Source organism: Acanthopagrus latus, chromosome 16 (assembly GCF_904848185.1).
Source record: "Acanthopagrus latus isolate v.2019 chromosome 16, fAcaLat1.1, whole genome shotgun sequence".
NCBI classification, from domain to species: domain Eukaryota; kingdom Metazoa; phylum Chordata; class Actinopteri; order Spariformes; family Sparidae; genus Acanthopagrus; species Acanthopagrus latus.
This window is the reverse complement of record NC_051054.1, coordinates 24124740-24144940: the sequence shown is the minus strand read 5'-3', so window position 1 is coordinate 24144940 and position 20201 is coordinate 24124740. Positions and strand designations below refer to the sequence as shown.

The following is a 20201-nucleotide window of genomic DNA, read 5'->3' as shown; positions in this document are numbered from 1 at the left end:
AGAATTAACATTTAACCAATAAGAATGAATCATGTCAACAGAAACTATCTATGTTTCTGAGAAACCTCTTTATTCTGCATTAGATGAGCCCAGTGGGAGCTGCTGGATGTGGGACTACAGCACAGGAGGTGTGCAGGCACAGCTAGTACAGTGTAGTCTGCATTTATAAATAAAAAATAAGGTTCATTCTTTTTTATCATACATCTCTTGTCTATGAGTGGGGTAAAATGTCAAACAGAACTTTCATATGGCACACAGGACATCCACACGCTAACATGTCATTTTAAACATTAATCAGACTGAAACTGAGGGTGAGGTGACAAAGCACAGACATGCCTCATTCCTTAATAGCCATCTCAAACATATCCAACCCACAATACTCTTTTTAACATAATGTATGTTGCATGTATGAAAATATGATGAATTATAAAAAGCTAAAAGCCTATCATATCCACTGTGTATATCATTGCTTTCAACAACAAAGTTGTGAGGATGAGTTAATCTTAACATGAAATGAGAAATAACATAAAACCTCCATGATAATGATGAAAAGGGGCAAAGAGGCAGTTTATCATCTGTCCACTGCGGTGCCTTGACCACCCTCTCCTTCTCAGGGTCAGTCCTCAGTGGTGAGGGCGTCCACAGCCTCCAGTAGGTGCAGGGCAAGACTGTACTGGGCGTGGTTCTCTGGGAGGATTTCAATCAGACGGCCCACCAACCTGCTGGTCTGCGACAGGGGGACCAGGGGGCACCGCAGCTCACTGGGGTCCTGCAGCACACAAAACAAATATTGTACAATACAGACAGGCAGTTAGGCCTTTCAGTACATCACCTTATAGCACCCAAATAGGTGATATCAATATTTAAAGAACGTAATGCAACATAAGTGTGAGCTGGAGTCTGAGCGTTGCAACCTGCAGGCTCTTGTAGTGGCAAATAAATCTGTGTCATGATCATGCATTCAAATAGATTTGGAAAATATCATGTGCAGTCCCAACTGTGCTCTAATAATGACTTTTGATCCTGATAACCAATGTTTGAGTTACCCCGTATAATAACAAGGCTGAAGTGAGTGAGCAACAGGTGCAGCCACAGCTCACCCAGGGCCACAGATAGGAGCCTGCTTCTCCTCTGATTTGGACTTGAACCTCTGAGCAGATTCACAGGGTCTGATAGTGGAATAATTGGACGGATAAGGATGGTAGTCTCCCACTACACTCTAAAGCATGAAATACGAGAAAGCAGCATTTTGGGTCCACTTCCACTCTGTCACACCCCCCGCTAACATGTCCACATGCACTCTCATTGTCTTTTTCTCTTCCCTCTGTGCAGCGGGCAGAGCAGTTCACATTCCTAGAAAGACACCATGGCTGTTGGTTACTGTGGCCGTGGATAACCTCTGAGTGGCTCTGTATCGGCCCTTTGAAGACTGACCTTTGACACCTCCATCTTTTTTTTTTCTTTTTTAAATATTGGTGATAAAGTTTACAAGCAAGTGCAAACAAGCAAAAAAAAAAAACACTTTAACAACCTTGAGTAAGACCAAATGGTCCATAGAAAAAGACAGACAATTACAAACAGTTAGACATAATGTACTTAGTGTGCAGAAGGAGTGATCACAGTGAAAGTGTGTAAGTATGATTTGGTATTTGAATGAATGGCAGTGTCATGTATTATTGCCTCTGGGTAGTGGAGAAAGTAAAGGAAAAAGGGGGTGAGAGATAAGAGGGGGAGAAAAAGGAAAGAAAAAAGGGATAGAGGACAGCCCAGGATAGAGGACAGTTTTTCAGTGACTGTTATGCAGAATGAGTGAGCTGGATGGTAGGCCCAAGTTTCATGAAAATAATAATCGTCTGTGTTACCCAAAGTACATTGTAAACAGATATCTATCTATTTGCCAATCCCATTTTTAACATTTCCCTTGTTGTTCTGTGGATACATTTATATTGTATAAATTGTATATTTGGTAAGTGGTCGTGGCAAACGTGTTTTTATTGATTTGTATCCAGAAGTCAGGGTTAGAAGGCAGAGCCAAGTCCTTTTCCCACTTTGCGTATGAAAGTGTTATGGAGATATCTAACAGGGACAGTTCATAAAGTTTTGAGATCATTTTTTATGAGTTTGTAATTTTCCTAATCTCTTCACTTCACATTAAGGGTTACAGTGTGCTGTTGGTTATGTTTATGTGAGATTTGATTATGGATTTTAATTGTTGGTAGTGCAGGAGTGATTCCCTTTTGGCTGGATTCCCCTGGTCTGCATGTTGTTACTGTTTGCACTGTATAGATGGACAGACAACTGAAAATTGTAATATCTCTGGCCACAGCTGTTACCAGTGATGAAGCATAAAAACTGTATGCTGGTGTGTTCAGATCGGGTGTGACTAGCCATTTTTAGACAGGACAGCAAGCCGCCAGTTTGCCCGTCCTTTGGGCGGCTCGGTCCACGTTTTTTTTCCCTCTGAGGGTTCACTTATTTCCGCCTCGCCTGCTATCTAAAAACAAGGCAGAAATGTGCCGGCACCTGAGTGAGGTGGGCGGAGGTGTCAATGACCTGCACTGTTGTGCGACCTACAACCGAGGAGTTTTAAAACCAGGAAACAGCTGATCACAGCAGTCAGTCCATCACTTCATCCACGGACATTAAGATGAACAACTGGACAGCCGCAGAGATCCAGGAGAAGCAGCGTCTCCTCGGTCTCTGTAGCTCTTTGGTTGTGTTAGTTTGTTGTTGTAGTGGCAAGCTAAGGATGGTCGCTACTTTCAAATTAAAAGCCCCCCGCTAAAAACCCAGTTCTAATCTCCAGTGGTGTGCAATGTAAAGCTCTTATTTTGAAGACAAATTTGTCATCATTGTTCACAGCCCAACTTCGTGCTTCACATCAAGTCAAAGCCTACCCCAGAGGCAGCTTTTAGAAAAGGAGGAATATTACACCTCTGTTTTAGAAAAGACAGGCCAGCACTGGGCTACTGTGTTGGGACTCTGGAAAAACTGTAAAGGTTTTCATTACTCTGCAAGTTCCAGTGGCCAGTAATGTTATTGTTAATAGGATTTGAGATGTAGGGGACCCTGTTAATACTGGAAGACGAGGGTTGAGCTGAATGGAAAATGCTGGGTATAAACACGCATTATGGAAAAGAGCATCTAGTCTCATATGAACCTGTGACTGAAAGTGTATAAGTTGACATAGTTTTGGTCTCTCACCATAGCCTTGAGCCAGGTGCAGAGGGTGGGGGGCAGGCGGGCCAGCAGCTCCATGGCAGCCTGCGTCTGGCTCTGGCTGTGGAGCAGTGAATAGCTCAGTCTCTGGCCAGTCAGCACCAGCAGCTGGGAGCCCAGCACGTCCTTATCTTCCACCTCTAACATCACCTGGGTAAGAAAATGTGGATCCACACATTTAATATGAAGCACTGAGGTGACCATAAAGGTTTAACAAAAGTGGTGGCATCCAAATTTTAGCTACTGTCTGCTACAAAGAAAGTTTCCCCATCACCTCTTCAGCCCGGAGGTCCAGGCCCTGGTTATACAGCTCGCAGACAATGTGCCTTCTCAGGATGTCTGGGTTGACCTGCAGCAGAGAGCCCAGCTCCAGGCACAAGGAGGGCCACCAGTCAGCCTTTGGGCCACAAGAGGGTAGAGGTGGGGAACTTGTGACTGGGGCTTGGCTGGAGAAATCATCAATAGCCTGCACCCAGCTGGTCAGCACCCTGCGAAGGAACTGCAATGGAGTAGAAATAACAAAGATTAGACAACAGGCATAAATAGTGAAGAGAAAATAGAATGAGATGAATGTTGAAATTGACAATAGTCCATCTCTCACCTCTTGTCGTAGTGAGACCAGGCCTGGGTCCAGGTCTCCACTGGGCATCAGCTGGATGGTTGTCAGATCTCTGAAGAAAGCATTCTTACCCTGGAATGAACAGACACATGTTGGTGTATAAATAAATTGTGACTATAATACAATATTTTTCATGATAACAACAGCTCTGAAATGTGTGTGTGTGTTTGTCTCCTCACCTTGCTGTCGAACAGGCTGAGTGGTTTGACCTTCAGACTGAAAGTCATAGCAGCATGTAGCAGGGAGGCTAACAGGCAGTGGTGTTGCACCAGGGGATAGTGCACGCCTCTCTGCTCCAGCGCAAGTTCAGCTATGGATGCAGGGCCCTCTGCACCACACCACACCTCCTCCACAGACAGCTCCGGAGCAGAAACCTCCTCCACTGCAGAGTCCGCCTGCATGAAAAAGGAACAGAGGACACAATGAGGACAAAGGGCTGTGTGCTTCTAAAGAATTCACAACTGAAAGTTAAGTGCACAGTTAACACAGTAAAGTTCAGAACAAAGCACATGCAGACACTCCACAAGTCCCTACAGTCAACTTTATTTGGCTTACTGTTACTTCAGTTTAAATGTCACGCTTCACCTTGTAGAATGAGTTGTGCACAGAGTCTGAAGTAAAGATTCTGTGCTCACTTTAAGTCTCTGTACCAGCAGGCTTTTTAGAAATCACAATAAGATAGGAAGTCACTGTGGTCCAGTATGCAACTTAGACAAGTGTGTAAACAAGAAAGATATGTTACATCTGCCAGTTAAACTTTTAAAATTAAAAGGTGTTAAGTATTAGCTGAACTATTTTGTTTTCTTGTGTCCTAAGACAGGAGGAGCTCTTTAAGAAAGCTAACTAGCTAGTAAATCAGATGCATATCAAGCACTGGTGTAGTTAGTAGTGGTGGTGCTAGCAGTGATCTTGTTCTCCATGCTTTTTAAAGAAATAGCTTTACTTACATGGTAATTTATAAAAGATAAAGGGCAATGATTTTTAACCAATACTCCAGTCACCTCCATGAGGATCTGCAGCAGCTGGACACAGCAGCCAAGGAAAGACGTCATAGCTTTGTCTCCCATCCCAACATCCTGCACACATGAACACACCCTTAACATACGCAGCTTAATACTTTTACATTTAAAATAATATTAATCCTGAAATCAAAGCTGCTATCATATATTTGTATCAACAGTGATGTTTTAGAATTTATACCAAAACGAATACTAACCCGTCGACATAAGCGATCTTTGGGTGCTTTCCCCACCTAGAAAAGAGAAGCATAAACAGTTTATACACTGTACTGCCCCACAGACTTAACAACACCTTCTCTCAGGTGGACAATGTACTGTCAGTGCATGACTTTCCTTCTCCATGAGGTAGGCTGCTGCTGACAGACGCTTGACGATGAATGTACTCCACATCATTGTACAAATACCTGTGAAGAAGGTTCAATGAGAAAGTCACAAACACTTTTCATACCTGACATAACTGAGCTGGTATTTGGTACATATCTGAAGAAACGTACGCCACTTTCTACAACACATTATGATGTACAGCAGATTAGACATATTATTATATAAATAATAAGATAAAATATTAAGTATGTAAAAAAAAAGCCACTGAGCCCCTCACCTAATTGGATATGTGGACTGGAGACCAGCCTCAAATGTTCCACAGCCCAGCACAAGTGTCGACCCTCCTGAGAAGATAAGCGGGTGTGAGTTCAGCCACTGTTTCTGTGTTATCCTTTTTCTTGGACATTTGAAAACGTGTCTTTCCTTGCCTGTGCCTTTGTACTGATAATACACACTAGAACAATATGGACCAAGAATGACATCCGGGTTTTTTAATAAAAAATAGACTTTGATTAAAAAATGCAAAGAGAGGGTTTTCTTCCCTGTTTGAAAACATACAGCTGCACAACATGTAAGTTAAATAAATATCAGGGCTGTATGCCAACTCATTGCACATAGAACTGATGCTACAGAGGTTGCAGGTGATGTATCTGTAGCATGAGTATAAAAATATCAAGTAGGTTCATTATATTATTAATGCACATGGCACAGAGAGAGAGCTTTTCTAGGTTCTATATGTCCTATGTTTTTTTAACACTAAAGAAATCTCAACTTACCAAAACACAAAACATATCTTTCTATGTTTGTATACGATGAGTGAATGTTTACCTCAGGGTCTTTGTTCCACTGTACTACATATTCCCAGCAGCAGTGGGCGAAGAGCAGGTCAGGTGAGAGGGAGTGTGGGAACCGCTGGCACACTGCTACCAACAGCTCTGGAAAACACAGAGGACATTGCGGATTTAATTTCAAGCTTCGAGGGTGAAGAGGTTATATATAGTATACACTACAGCAGTCATTATATTACTTAATATAAAAAGGTAAAGCACTGTTAAAGTGTTCGACTTCCTTCCAGCAGATACATTGTTCTTGGTTCTGACCTGCTGTCCTGTCTGTGCCCTCCTGGCTCTTCCCCTCGTGCTCTTTTACTTCATCTCCAGCCTTCTGCTCCAGTTTATCATCTTCCTCCTTGTCTTCTTTCTTTAGAAGAATTTCCTTCAGCCTCTCAGGGGCCAAATTTTGCCTGAACACCCACTTGGAGACACTGTCAGCAATACCACCTTCATAGATAGATGTAAAATCAAAACAATGACAAAGAATGAGAATCTGTCTTATGTAGCATCCAGAATCAAGAAAGAAGAAAATCCAAGAAAATCCAAGACTCAAAGCTCATTTAGAAAAAAACACAATCTAAAAATGCCAACATTTGCTAAGCATTACCTGTGCCTCCCTCCAGCAGTGTTTTGATGGAGCACTGTGCTGCAGCACCCCCAGCTGCTCCCTGAGGAGGAGGCACCAACAGCAGAGTCTGTAGCACCAACACATCCTCTAGCTGGCGCACACACACCACCCACTGCTCCAGCTCTAGGGACACTGCCTCCCAGTCTGACTGCAACTATGTTACACAAGACCAGAAAATAGGTGGAGTCATGTATGGGAATAGAATACTGCCATAAATCACGCGCGCGCAATAAAACATCTGCTTGCGCTTTTTTTTTTTCCCCAAGCGCTTTTCCAAGCACTCGCAAGCTATTTTTTATCCTGCATCTCTGCCCACTGGCGCAATATTGTGGCCTGCCAGGAGAAAAACAGCTCGAGAGTCCAGAGCCTTGAAAGAAAAAAATATATATATATATGATTGCCTAGAACAGCAAGCAGCCAATGCAACATTGTCACCAGTGCAGCCACTGTGGAGGGTTCATTCCAGTCAGATCGGATCCAATTAATCTGAATGATCGATAGCTTGGTTTGGGCATAACAGTGCGCTTTAGCGGATGTTTTATTGCGCATGCGTGCGATTTATAGCAGTATTCTATGCCCATAGTCATGACTGTGTTGTAAGTGGCTGACATTTGGAGTGGTAGAGGAAGAATTGTATTGCTGTAGTACTGTACATTCAAGGTGAGGTATTCTCCCATTCATGTAGCAAATTTAGATAAATGTCATTCATAAAAAAAAACAAAAAACAATTCAAGTTTTTCATAATTTCCTTTTCCATGACTCTTGCTGCTTACTGCGCTCATGTTTGTATATGTGCGTGTGTGTGTGTGCGCATGTGGGTGTGAGTGGAACTTATCTACCTTGCTGTCAGCCCGGCTTGTGATGCAAGCCTTGACACCACGGTGGGCAACAAAGGCAGCCAGCAGAGCAGCAGCAGCATTGTGGGACTGGATACATATGCTGCGAACTTGCTGCCACCAAGGGGAGACAGACTGGGGGTCCCATGACTCCTCAACTGCACCTAGAGGGCAGGAAGAAGAAGAAGTGGTAACTCCTCTCCTCTCATTTTCATTACTCATGACGGGTTGACAGACACTTGGGCAAGAATTCAGCACACAGTGGACACACACAGGTACCTTTCATGTTGCTGAGGGCGATGAGTAGTGTGTGTAAGTATCTGACAGTTTCCTCTGGTTTCTGTAGCACCTCTTTCTCTCTTTGTAGCCACACACTTAACAACAGAGACTGAAAGGCAGAGAGAAGGGGGTTAAAATGCAACATTAGAGAAAAACAAATGTATTTAAAAAGATGGTACTAATAAAAGCTAAAGCCACAATTGATTAGTTAGTTCTCATCTATACAGTGCCAACTATTTTGCTTATCATTCAATCAGTTGAGTAATCTTCTAAAAAAGGAAAGCTTTTTAAATGCGAATGTTTTCTTTACTCCTCTATACATTAAACTGAAATCTTTGGGTTGTGGGCAAAACAAGTAATTTGAGGATCACATCTTGAAGATAGTTTTAGGAAACACTGATTGATTTTTGAATATGAAATAAAAGCTACATATCATCATGACATCAGTCTACCAATTTGTGACAATCAATCAGCAGTTTAATTTCCTATTCTCCTCCAGGCATTTTCATGTATTAACCACATGCTTAACTTAATTTCAAACCATTCCATAAATCAGTCTTGTCCTCCATCTTACCAGTAGCTGCTGTGGACTGATGCCAGCCTGCTGCAGAGTGTCACACACTTTATGGAGTGGGCTTTTTCCACACAGACAACCCCAGAACATAAAGTTCCCTGCAGAGGACACACAAAAGCACCTCAATCTGGATTTGTGTGATGTACTTCCTCTGTGTCTGATGTCACTGACATTTCTGTGTAAATGAAATGTTTGTTTGCGTTTCCTATTTCCTTCACAGTCCTCATTGTGTAAATCCTACAAGCAGAATTACATCTGTGGCTAAAATACTGACACTGCCCAACATGTATCAATTAATTTGAGACCTGAGATTAATAAAATGCTATAGATAAAATCTTTTTTTTACTGTGTCATGGTATAGTGACTGTGTAAAGTTTAAAGCATGTAACTTTGCCATACCTAACTGATTCCATTCAGTTTCTGACCGATGGATCACCCTCAACTCCCCCTCCTCAGTGCACTCAATCTGGGAGAGAAAGGCCTGAGCAGGCAGTGGTGAGTCAGGCGAATCCTGGGCAAATGAAACACTTGGTCTCAAGGTGAGCTTTGAGTAGCACTGCAAGGTCGGGCCAACACGGGACAGTTCCTCCTCTATGCCATCGAGGGAGTCCTGCATGGTGAAAACGCATGTGGTGATCGTGGCATTCTGAGGAACAATAAAGAACAAGCAACAGCACTGACCCAATTGGTGGCTTTGCTACAAATCTCATTACTATTACCTGGAAAGATGCTTATGACAGTAACCTCAACAAGTTTTCTGTATGTGTATATGTGTGTTTCATCTCACATTTGTTGAGCAGGGCTCTGTGTCTGCAGCAGAGTGCAGGTTCTGGATGCCAGTATAAAGCTGAAGCAGTTTCAGCTGCGAGGTGCAGAACTGAAGTAATGCACCATCCACTTCCTCTGGGTCTAATGCACAAATACAGACGCATAAATAAAGACCATGTACATGTGTATCACTTGACATTTCAGAACAGAACAATCTGTTTTCTTCTTAATAATAAGCTGGTACTTTACCTTGTTGCTTCAGAGTGTCATATAATGAGCATGTGACTTTTGTGAGACAAGAGACAGGAAGATTCTTATTTGACAGCAGGGACTCCAATGCCTAAAAGGAAGTGTAAAGGCTGCACTTAGAAATTTGGGTCTTAGTGCTAAAGATAATGTGCCTCTCTGTTATCGTTAGGTCATTCGTACTGTATCTTTGGTCATACCTGCTTCTTAATGGCAGGGTGTTTGATATCCAGCAGCACACTTTTAGCTTCACTCTCCAAAACATCTGAAAGAAAAGATGAATAAAAACAAACAGGAATACACAGATTCACACCTCTCTCATCTCATCTAAGCTCTTGTCTCTCTTACCAGGCTCCACCTCTCTGCTCCTGAGGAGAGTAGTCAATCTCTTCAACAGGTGTATATCTTTGGCTCGCTCACTCTTCTTGTCACTGAAATGAAGACAATACAGAACAATGAGGTTTGGATGGGTTGCTATCTTTAACAGCTTGACTGGGGACAAGGTATCCCTCTGGTTGAAAACCTTGTATATAACAGTAAATGATAACCAGTGCAGTTGAGATTAAATTTCCTCTCACAAGCCTGAGCAAGCACCCCCAATTGTACCCAGAAGGGGAGTATAGGCCCGATCGTACCTTACTGAAGACTATGATTTGGCTCAGTGTTAGACTAAATACCAGGAACCATCTGGCCCATTTCCTGGTCCTTTGGGAATTTTCCATTTTGATACTTTTTACAGTATTTATACAGCACCTAGCACTTTCTCAGAGAAGACAGGAAATCTCAATTTCTATAAAATGGGATCTTAAACATCCTTTAGCATTTAGTGTGTGTGTGTAAATCTGCAACAATCCTTACAAAAACACTGAGTAATTTTACATGGCTTAAATAAGTGAGCTATAACATACTGATTTACGTTATATTGAGGTTAATATGTATGTGTATGCATGTCTTTCTGTCTGTGTACCAACCTGAGGGCCAGGTGGAAGGGTATGTTAACCGTCCTCAATGCTCCTGTGATGGGATCCAGCAGACACACCTGCTGGGTGTGGAGCTGCCAGCCCTGACTGGTCACACTATTCACCCCCATCAGACGGTAGCCAGCATAAAGCAACCTGCAAACACACACACGCACACACAGTGACGAGTGACGTCTTCAGATAGTTTCTTTTGTATAACCAACAGTCCAAAGTGACAAAGAAATGCAGCAAATCTTTCACAGGTGTGGCTTTTTTGTGAAGAATCAGCTGCAAGTAAAAGTTAAAACCTGTATTTTATAGTTGCATTATTTATACCTGCAGTGTTTGCCCACTGTGAAGGCTCCGACTCGAGGTCCCTGCTGCATTGCCCACACCTCCAGGATTCCCCTGCGTGGGGCGTAGATAACCAGGAACAGAGCATGGCGTCTAGGAAGAGCAGAGGAGGGGGAGAACTCCCGATCGCCTCGCTCCTCTGGAACCTGCAGCCAACCCAACTGAGCATCTCGGTAACCTGCAATTAAATGAATTTCTCACTTTCATCTCTATCATCTCTCAACAGAGAGAAGAGAAAGGGAATATACAAGAGGGATATAAAAGCTCTATATCTTAGCAGGGCTCTGCATTTAACCTAATTAATTCTATAAGGGGTATGGAATAAAAATATACGGTCTTTTCTCTCCACCTTATCCTCACCTTTCCACATGCGAATGCAAATCCCCCTGGCCAAGTCCAGCAGTGTGACTCGTCCAAAGTCATCAGTAACTCCAGCCAGTGTGTTGCAGGGGGACAGACAGATGGACTCCCCATGGCGCCGCGAGTCTGGGAGACCAAATCTGTAGGAGAGAGTTTTGATTCGAGAATGATGATGGTGAAACAAGCTTCATGTTGCCAATATCAATAGAGGACAACACGGGATATGTGTGCTGAGATATCACGGTTGATACCTGATCCCCAATGGTGTTGCAGGCTCCACCTTGGGCTTGTGTTTCTGAACAGCCTCCTCTTCATTCTTATTTTTGTGCCAACCTAACCATCCACTGAGAGGAGCAAAGCAAGAGAGAGTGAAGACTCAGTGAAAACAGTAAGAAAGAGAATGAGCAGGAAATGAAATGATGTAAAGAAGCGTGAAAGAAAAGGTTATACAGGAGAGGAGGCAACAGACAACATACACTTCAGATCGAGTAGAAAAAGAGTGAAAAGAGACTCGGAGGATGAAGGCAGAACTGCCCTTCTATATGGATTAAGCTGGTGTTGAGAAGAGAACAAGCGATAATTCAAAGTATTGATTGGGCTGCTTTGTGCTGTTAAAGCAGCAGATGACTGTCAACAGTGCTGGGGGACACAAAATCACAGATGCACTGAAACACTTGTCAACCCCGTTGTCATTAAAGAAGAGCGAGTTTGATCTCACACCTGTAATATTATTACTTGTTGACTGGTGGCTTGTCTTAATTGCTGTATGTTTTGGTAAAACTGCTGTTAATCAATGGCAGTAATCTTGCTTATACAATCATGGAAGCTTGGTTTTACACATACATACCTGGCAGCACTGAAGAGAGCTGAGGTGAGTTTACTGGCCACAGCCAGAGCCACATGAGAGAGGAGAGGCTGGGAGCTTCCCTGAACGCAGACACAGACACAACAAACAGCTGAATTGAATCTCAAAAAAGTATTCATTTACACACTGTCTTTGCATTGTCCTTTAACTGTGAAGAAATACCATTATTGTGTGGATAATATACAGTACAATATTACTGTGTAGATAATCCAGTGGTGATGTTATGCCACCTGGATATTTTCTTTATCAACTGCACCATTCATTAAGTGTATTAGTTTACTTTTGTTCAATAATGCTTACAGACTTTCTCTACACCTCCCTACACTTGTTTTGAGTTGCAATACATTAACCAAAAAAGATACAAAACACTCAACACACACATGCGCGCACACACACACACTGATTCGACTGATAGCGTTTTCTGTTTCTAGATATGGTGATAATGTCATTGTCCTGAATACGTGACATCGTGACAGCATTTTTACTTGCACAACATTATCATTCTGAAATAAACAGCTTGACTTGCACCATCTCTCTCACTCACCTCGACAGCATAGTAAAAGCCTGTGTACGGTCCACCTCCCACAGTCACATACTGGCACATGGCAGGGGGGCTGCCCTTGACTGAAGCATTAAACCCCCCCAAGATAGATGCATTCCTCATCTGGTCAAACACACACAGCGTCATAATGCCTAACAGCAGGAGAGATGAAGGGAGAACAGGGATGAACAAGAGATGTACTATGAAATAAAAAACATACATTCAGTATTTTGTTCTAAATAACACCATCTCTTCCCCTGCATGAGCCATTTTATTCATCAAAGTGTACACATACAGTCATGGTCAGAAGTTCACATACACTTTTAAAGAACATGTATTTCATGGAAGGCTTGAGATTCCAACGATTTCTACAACTCTTTCTGTAATGGAATGAGTGGAACACATTCTTAATAAAAAAAAAAACATTTATTAAGTTTGAGTTATGAGTCCGAATCTGCTGGGTCCAAAATATACATACAGTAATTCTAATTTTGATTAAATGTCTCTTGGCCATTTTCACCTCAATTGGATAGCCATCCACAAGCTTCTGGTAGTTCACTGACTGACTTTTTAATTACTCTTCTTGACAGAATATGTGAAGCAAACTAAATTTGTTGGCTTCCCATCATGGGCTTGTTTATTCAGCACAGTCCAGATGTTCTCTATGGGATTCAAGTTGGGACTTTGGGAAGGCTATTCCAAAACCTCCAAGTCCAGCCTGATTTAGCCGTTCCTTTACCATGTTTGATGTCTGTTTGGGATCACTGTCTTGTTGGAAGACCCAACCACACCCAAGACCCAATCTATTGGTTGATGATTTGAGGTTTTCCTGAAAAAAATCAGACATAATACTCCTTCTTCACTGTTCCATTTATTTATTACCAGATCCACTGATAGTAAAACAGCCCCACAACATAATACTACCACTACCATGCTTGACAGTAGGTATAGTGTTCTCAAAGGCCTCCTCTCCTCCTCTCCACACATACTGTTGGTCATTGTATCCAAACAACTCAATTTCTGTTTCCTCTGACTACAGAGTTTTCCTCCAGAAGGTTTGTTTTTTGTCCATCTGATCAGCAGCAGAATTCTGTCAAGCTATCTCTCAGTAGCAGGTGATAGTTTGTGCTTTCTTTCTGATCGTGGCAGTGACACCAACAAACAAATAAACTGTGCCACTTTATACTTACAAATAATTATTTGCACAGTTGATTTTGGGACCTGTAACTGCTTAGTAGTAGCTCCAAGTGACTTTCCTGACTTGTTCAAATCAATAATGCACTTTTGCACTGCTGGTGGTGAAGTATAATGTGGTATCAGACAAGCCCTATGAAAATGGACCAAGAAAAGTCATCAGCTGTTATCAGCCATAATCATGCTGAATAAGTTAAGAGGCCTCGCCACAAAGCAAATCTGATTGAAACACAACTTACTATAATCACTGAAATTGATTGTTCAAGTTGTTGTATGTACTTTTGACCCAGCAGATTTGGTCACATTTACAGAAGAACCTGTAATAAATTTAATATTGGAGGAAACTTCATGATGTTGTTTGTGACAAAGTAGTATGTGTTCAATTCACTCCATCACAGAAACATGAGAGTTTCACAAATTGGAATATTACAACTGGAACTCAAGACTGACATTATTTTGCCTGAGCAAACATTCAGCTTTGCATCGTTTTAATATTTAATGCAATGTCATAAGATTTGTTTCCGTCCAGAGTTGCATTAATTTTTTGCCAACAGATTTTTCACTGCATAGAATCTGATCCAGCGCATCCCAAAGATTCTCAACGAGGAAAAGGTCAAGGGCCAATCCATGTATTAAAGTGATGTCTCATGGTCCCTGAAAAACTCTTTCACAATTTCAGCCTGACAAATTGGGGCATTTTCATCTTGGAATATGTGCCATCAGAGAAGAAAAAAATCCACTGGTGATAAACCTGCTGAACTTAGACCTGACCAACTGAACCAACCCCAGATCATAACACTGTTCTGTAGGCACTAGGCATGATGGATGCATTGCGTCATCCACCTCTCTTCTTCCATAGCAAATTTAAGCCTTTTTTTTTTCTTAGCCTAACTGATAAGTGGTTTTCTTCAGTTAGTTCCAATCCCTGAGTTCTCCTCTTATTGTGCATGTAGAAATGCTCTTACTTTTGCTATTAAACATAGCCCTGAGTTTTACTGTTGATTTTTTGATTTGATTTCACCGAACATTTAAGTGATCCAGGTCGAGTAATCGGAAGCTCACTGGTTCGAACCCCTGGCTCCACCAGCTGCATGTTGAGCAAGATAATGACCCCAACTTGCTCCTGATGAGCAGGCTGGCACCTTGCATGGCAGCCTCTGCCATCAGTGTATGTGTGGGTGAATGGGTCAGTGTGACAGGTGTTGTAAAGTGTTTTTTAGCAGTCAGTAGACAGTAGAAATGCAAGTCCATTGACCATTTTGTTTGCTTCCCTTCCCTAGGATGTTATTATTGTCAAAATAAACCCTCTGATCACTTTAACCTGTGATGGAGTGGTAAATCAAAAGGCAGGTAGAAAAGCAACAGCAGAATGAACAAAATCAATTTATCTAAAAATAATAGTCACTTACCGACACTACTGTGGTCCACAATTGTCTCCATGTCCTGCAGACCCCACTTCTTATAGGCTAAGGGAGGAGGCTGGATCACATCGCTTCCTGCTGCTGCCGCTGGAGGCAAAGCACAGCCGATTTACCATTAGATTAGCAAATCTTTGACTATCTCCTCTAGCTCATAAGCTTACCTTATATTAAGCACTACTAGATGCTTTGAAGGTTGGCTACCAAGCTTCTAGAAACTGTATAAGTGTGTATGTGTGTGTCTGTGTGCATGTGTCTGTTTATGTCTGTGTGAGTGGCAGTTGTGCGTATGTCTCGTCTGTACCTGAATGCTTTGTAGCAAACGCTATCCAGCAAGACAGCAAGTAAAAAACACATCTCCAGTAAACATGCTGAAAATTACTTGACTATTCAACACAACTCCCATGAATCCCATGACTCCCATCCTATGATATAACACAGACTTATGCACCCACTGTAAAATGTACATAAAAAATAATGCCATGATATGCCAATATTTTTTAACTTACCTTTAATTCAACACAGTACAAACATATCTCGTGTTCCAAATAATGGACTTCTGGTATTATTTTTTTCTAAATAAATACACATACTGATGATGCTGACATACTTGATGCATTCAACACATCTAGTGAGAACAATCACAGCATCTCAGCTTTATGGTAAACAGGAAAGAACACACATGCTTAGTTAAGCAACAGCACCTCTTGCAACCTGATTCCTGCAGGCCCGCAAAGACTGAAAGAGGCTGAAGCCATCGATGGTGACCAGAGCAGCAGGGTAGAGGATACTTAACTCTTCATGCTGTGATAGGATAAAGACAATAATTAACCATTACTAAATTGTTAGAACAATAGACAACTACTTTGATATTTGAGTAATCAGTTGATGTCATTTTTAATAGAAAAAAGAAAAGTTTCACAAATTGGAACATTACAACTTTGGAACACAAGACTGACATTATTTGGCCTCTGCAAAAAAAAAACGAAATATCACAAACTGAACTGCCTTAAGCTCTGATAACGGCAAACATTCAGCATTGCATCGTTTTGATAACTTATAACACAAGGTTTGTTTACGTCCAGAGTTGCATTCATTTTTCGCCACTGCACAGAGTCTGATCTAGTACATCCCAAAGATTCTCAACGGGGAAAAGGTCACGGTTCAATCCATGTATTAAAATGATGTCTCGTGGTCCCTGAAAAACTCTTTCACAATTTGAGCCTGATAAATCGGGGCATTTTCGTCGCTTAATTGACGAGAATTACAGTAGCAAATTACACCAAACCTGTATGGTAAATATGAGAGTACAACAAGTATGTAGTTCAGCTTACAAAAAAGACTGGAGCTAGAGGGGAAATGCTACCCTGGCTCTGTCCAGGGTAGGGATGCACAATAGGGTAAAAAAACATCCTTTATTTTTACAGGTGACTGTGATGAGGATTCATTATTTGTGGTAATGATCATATTTGCATCCCGTTTTTCATTTCCCTTCTCAAAAAAAAAAAAAAACTATTAAAATCATGATCATGTACCGAATATGTTTTCTTACATCTGAAGATCACAACTTGTAGGCCAAGTAATCTCTGCAGCACTACAGTAGTTCATTATGAACTACTTGGCAAACATTTTACTCGAGTTTCTGTGATTTGGATGTTGCATATGATGAGTTTGTTAAAATGTTATTGATTTAGACTGATTGTGAAACCATGGTCCAAATGCGACAAAATGGACCTTCCTAAAGCTCACTAAGTAAGACGTTATAGCTCATTTATGATTTCTGACCTTGACAACTGACTTCTGGCAATCTTCAACCAGCTGAGACTGTACTAAGGTAGTCAGTGGCTAGCTTTAACTTCCATATTAACCATGCAGCTATAAGAGTATTATTGACCTTCTACGCTAAATCTTGGCACAAAGATAAAAATGTTTAACTTTTTCTTTGAATTTGAATATCATTTTCATGAACAGTTCTGATTGTTCAGCATGCACATTACCTGCTCAGTTACTCCAGGATGACGAGGGATCTCATATGTGCGACACTTGAGCCTCAATACAGGGTCCTCATGCAATAACTGGGCCAGGAGCAGAACCCCATTCTGACCAGAAACAATTGATGTCACAATTAATATGTTCACTTCTGAGTATTGAATGGTTCCAATTTCCTTTTGTATCTGCTGATTGTCTGACAAAGTTTATTTTATAGACCAGAAGTAAACAAAAAGGAGACATAACGCTAACAAGGTACCTCTGTGTAGAAGCGGACATAGCCAGAGGTGAAACCCACTACTACACATGTCCAATCAGGCCGCCCTGTGGAGCTCCTAAACACACACACACACACACACACACACACACACACACACACACACACACACACACACACTGTGTCATATGCACACACACAGGCATTTTGCACCGCCACAGACACCTTCTCTTTTTTTTTATGAGTAATTCTTACCTCTTCTGGCTTGCCAGTGGTATGCAGATAGAGCTGCTCACACACTCTCTGTTGTGAAAAAACACACAAAGCAGTTCCCTTTACAGAGTTCACTCAAGAGTCTTGATCTTATTCTTTATCTCATGTTTCACTTGCTTACCAGCGATTGAATGATCCCTTTCTTCTGTAGTTTTTTTTGTTTTGTTTTTTACTTCATTTTCATTTTTGCCTCTAAGTTTTTTGCATTCTGTTCTCCAATACTTTGTTATCTTCCTTATCCTACTTGCCCTTAAATGTACTTTTCAGCATTCCCATTCTCTCTCAAGTCTTGTTTTACTCTTACCCTTCGTCATTGCTCAGGGTTCCAGTCCAGGACACAGCCAGGGTCATCTCCTCCCTGCCGCTGTCAACTGAACGCCACTTAGCTGTAAAAATCAATTAACATTAAATATGAAACTCCTCTGTGCTCTTAGATATGAGTGTATGTTTGAATATCTGACCTGAAAGAAAGGCAGCCTTCTGGTCATGTGCCAAGACTAACAGGTCAGAGCAAGGTGACAGGGACACGATGCAGTCCTGCAGCCAGGGTGCACTCTGCACTGTGGTCACCTCCTCCACCTGTGGGGCAAAGAGGAAAGTCAGCGGGAGGGAACTTTTCAATCTGCAAATGGTGTCGGTAATAACTGCATACCACACCTCAGGTCATTTTCAAGACTTGGACAAAGCTGCACAAAACTGTTGCGTTTGATCAATTTAGTCAAGGAATTTCCTCCCAACTTCTTACAAATTTGAAATGTCTGATTCATGTGATAGTGATAGTGTGATAGTGGAGTGATATTCCCTTGATTCCCCCGACCTTTTCCAGCATCTTTTAAAATTTAAGTGGGTTCAACAAATAATCTGAGTACAAAAAACAGGGTAATTATGTGACAAATGGGCAATATTTTATATATTGTCCTTTAAAATATTATCAATTAATAATATGTGTTTATTAGGAGCTGAAGCAGTTATGCATTGCCAGAAAAGAAGACCTGAAACGGATGATGAAATACAAAAGAACAGACCTTTGAGGCTGAAGTGGCTTCCTCCTCTTTGTTGTCACCGGTATCCCAAGCTGACTCCCAGTCAGAGGTGTCCCAAGTAAGCTCATTTTCTGTCAGGGTAAAAGGAAACAGGGACATTTAATTACAATTATATTTAATTTGTGACACTATGCTGATGGAGCAGCTTATGCAGCAGTAAAAAAACTGAGTCAATGTTCTGTTGCTCAGGTCTCGTTTTTTCATAAATATCACATCATAAAACAAAGCCAATAATATTGGAAGATTTATCATTTTAAAGTGAAGACTTTAAAATGACCTGGCACTTGCTAACTGGTTACTCACGTTTCTGGTGGTCAACACACAGCAAACATACCTGTCGATATAAGTTCCAATAAAAGACCAAAGTGACTGATGAAATTATTGTTGGGGTGTGAAATTACAGGATATAGTCACAGCTAATGCTGCACAGTGAGGGGGGAAAAAATCACATTGTGATTCATTTCACAGATATTCTGATTGCACTATCAGTCATTTTATTGGGAATTATCATACACTGCATCGCACAATTCTCAGTATAAGAGAAAAAAAACTAAAATCATGATGATGTGACATTTGCTGGGTTCTGTACCAGGCGAACATGTTCTCTCACATCTGGTAAAAAGATCTGTAGGCCTGGACATCTCTGCAGCACCAAAGTACCTCGTTACAATGGGGTTTTGCTACACATCATCATCAACCAAATTTGCAGCTTCTGCAATTTGGATATTGCAGCAGGCCGTATTGTGATTAAATATGTGTTAAAGACATCTGCCAACGATACGACCCGATACAACAGAGTGCAAGAAAGGAGGGGCTGACGAAGTTAATGCTTCAGGGAAATAACCTAAAAATACCGAACAGTGGGTGGAAGACAGATGAAGTAGCAAGACACTTTGCCATAACGTTATCTAGCTATACGTTTAGTCTTAGAAGTTACTTTGTAACTACTCATGCTGTGACAAGCTAGTACCAAACACAGCTAACATGAGTTGTCACTTGACCCAACACTGAAAGGCTGTAGCATGCTAGAGGAATACATCTAAGTTATATACATCTATCCATGGTACCTGTAAGATTCTTCTCCTCCACTGGCTCAGTTTTCTTACTAAGGAACAAGAAGTCCCTGACCGCTTTAAGATCTTGGAGCCGACAAAACTCTAAAAAGCTGCAGGACATCTCTGTCGCGTCTCGTCAGGTCCCAAGCAGACAGGGAATGAGCCAGTTAGCCTGCTTGCTAACAGTCCAGTTGTGGAGGAAGCTCAACGTAGCTTGGCAGTTTGAGTCCAGTTATCCCGTTAACTTTATGACAGCCTGTTCACAAACACACTAGGTCTTACTTGTCTTGAACTATCCCTTAAAGAAATAGTAACGTGAGTCTAATACTCTATTTTCCCCAACATTTGCAGTTCCCACCATAGTCTGATGTGTTGATGACACATCGTTAGCACAATAACACTGGAGTGTTTCCGGGTAAAAGCTCAGTTGAAATGTTTCAAAATAAAAGCAGCCCACGACGCATTCGTTTACAAATATTACCTCGAATAATATTTTAGAATAACGCCCACATTTTAAATTCGGTATATTAATAAGAATTGTTAAAAATCAACAATATGATATTTTGGTATTTAAACGTGTAATATTAT

At 41.4% G+C, this 20201-nt stretch overlaps 1 protein-coding gene across 2 annotated transcripts; it reads right to left on the bottom strand.

Moving 5' to 3' along the window:
• Positions 1 to 49: 49 nt before the first annotated feature.
• On the bottom strand, positions 50 to 20028 carry rab3gap2 (RAB3 GTPase activating protein subunit 2 (non-catalytic)). 2 transcript variants are annotated; one of them, XM_037072516.1, is made up of 35 exons: positions 19626 to 20028; positions 18541 to 18629; positions 17977 to 18094; positions 17820 to 17901; positions 17498 to 17545; positions 17285 to 17360; positions 17034 to 17135; positions 15741 to 15840; positions 15028 to 15126; positions 12428 to 12576; positions 11866 to 11945; positions 11270 to 11362; positions 11019 to 11158; positions 10641 to 10836; positions 10317 to 10460; positions 9694 to 9776; positions 9546 to 9610; positions 9349 to 9439; positions 9119 to 9240; positions 8731 to 8941; positions 8332 to 8429; positions 7758 to 7866; positions 7482 to 7642; positions 6622 to 6796; positions 6282 to 6461; positions 6010 to 6116; positions 5459 to 5525; positions 5191 to 5261; positions 5055 to 5090; positions 4786 to 4914; positions 4018 to 4233; positions 3821 to 3910; positions 3494 to 3718; positions 3205 to 3369; positions 50 to 769 (listed from the first exon to the last, which is right to left on the bottom strand). In XM_037072516.1, exons 1-35 carry the CDS (start codon positions 19732 to 19734, stop codon positions 617 to 619), a joined length of 4179 nt encoding a protein of 1392 aa, XP_036928411.1. In that variant the 5' UTR covers positions 19735 to 20028; the 3' UTR covers positions 50 to 616. The 2 variants fall into 2 exon arrangements, with proteins under 2 accessions (XP_036928411.1, XP_036928412.1); XM_037072517.1 differs by having other exon boundaries at positions 4840 to 4914.
• Between the last annotated feature and the right edge of the window lie 173 nt (positions 20029 to 20201).

Excerpts from the sequence above, each read along its gene's own strand:
- rab3gap2 (XM_037072516.1), bottom strand. The coding sequence starts at position 19,734 with ATGTCCTGCAGCTTTTTAGAGTTTTGTCGGCTCCAAGATCTTAAAGCG. Across the intron at positions 3,719-3,820 it reads TGGTCTCACTACGACAAGAG|TTCCTTCGCAGGGTGCTGAC; the intron begins GTGAGAGATGGA and ends ACTCCATTGCAG. Across the intron at positions 770-3,204 it reads GCACCTGGCTCAAGGCTATG|GACCCCAGTGAGCTGCGGTG; the intron begins GTGAGAGACCAA and ends TGTGTGCTGCAG.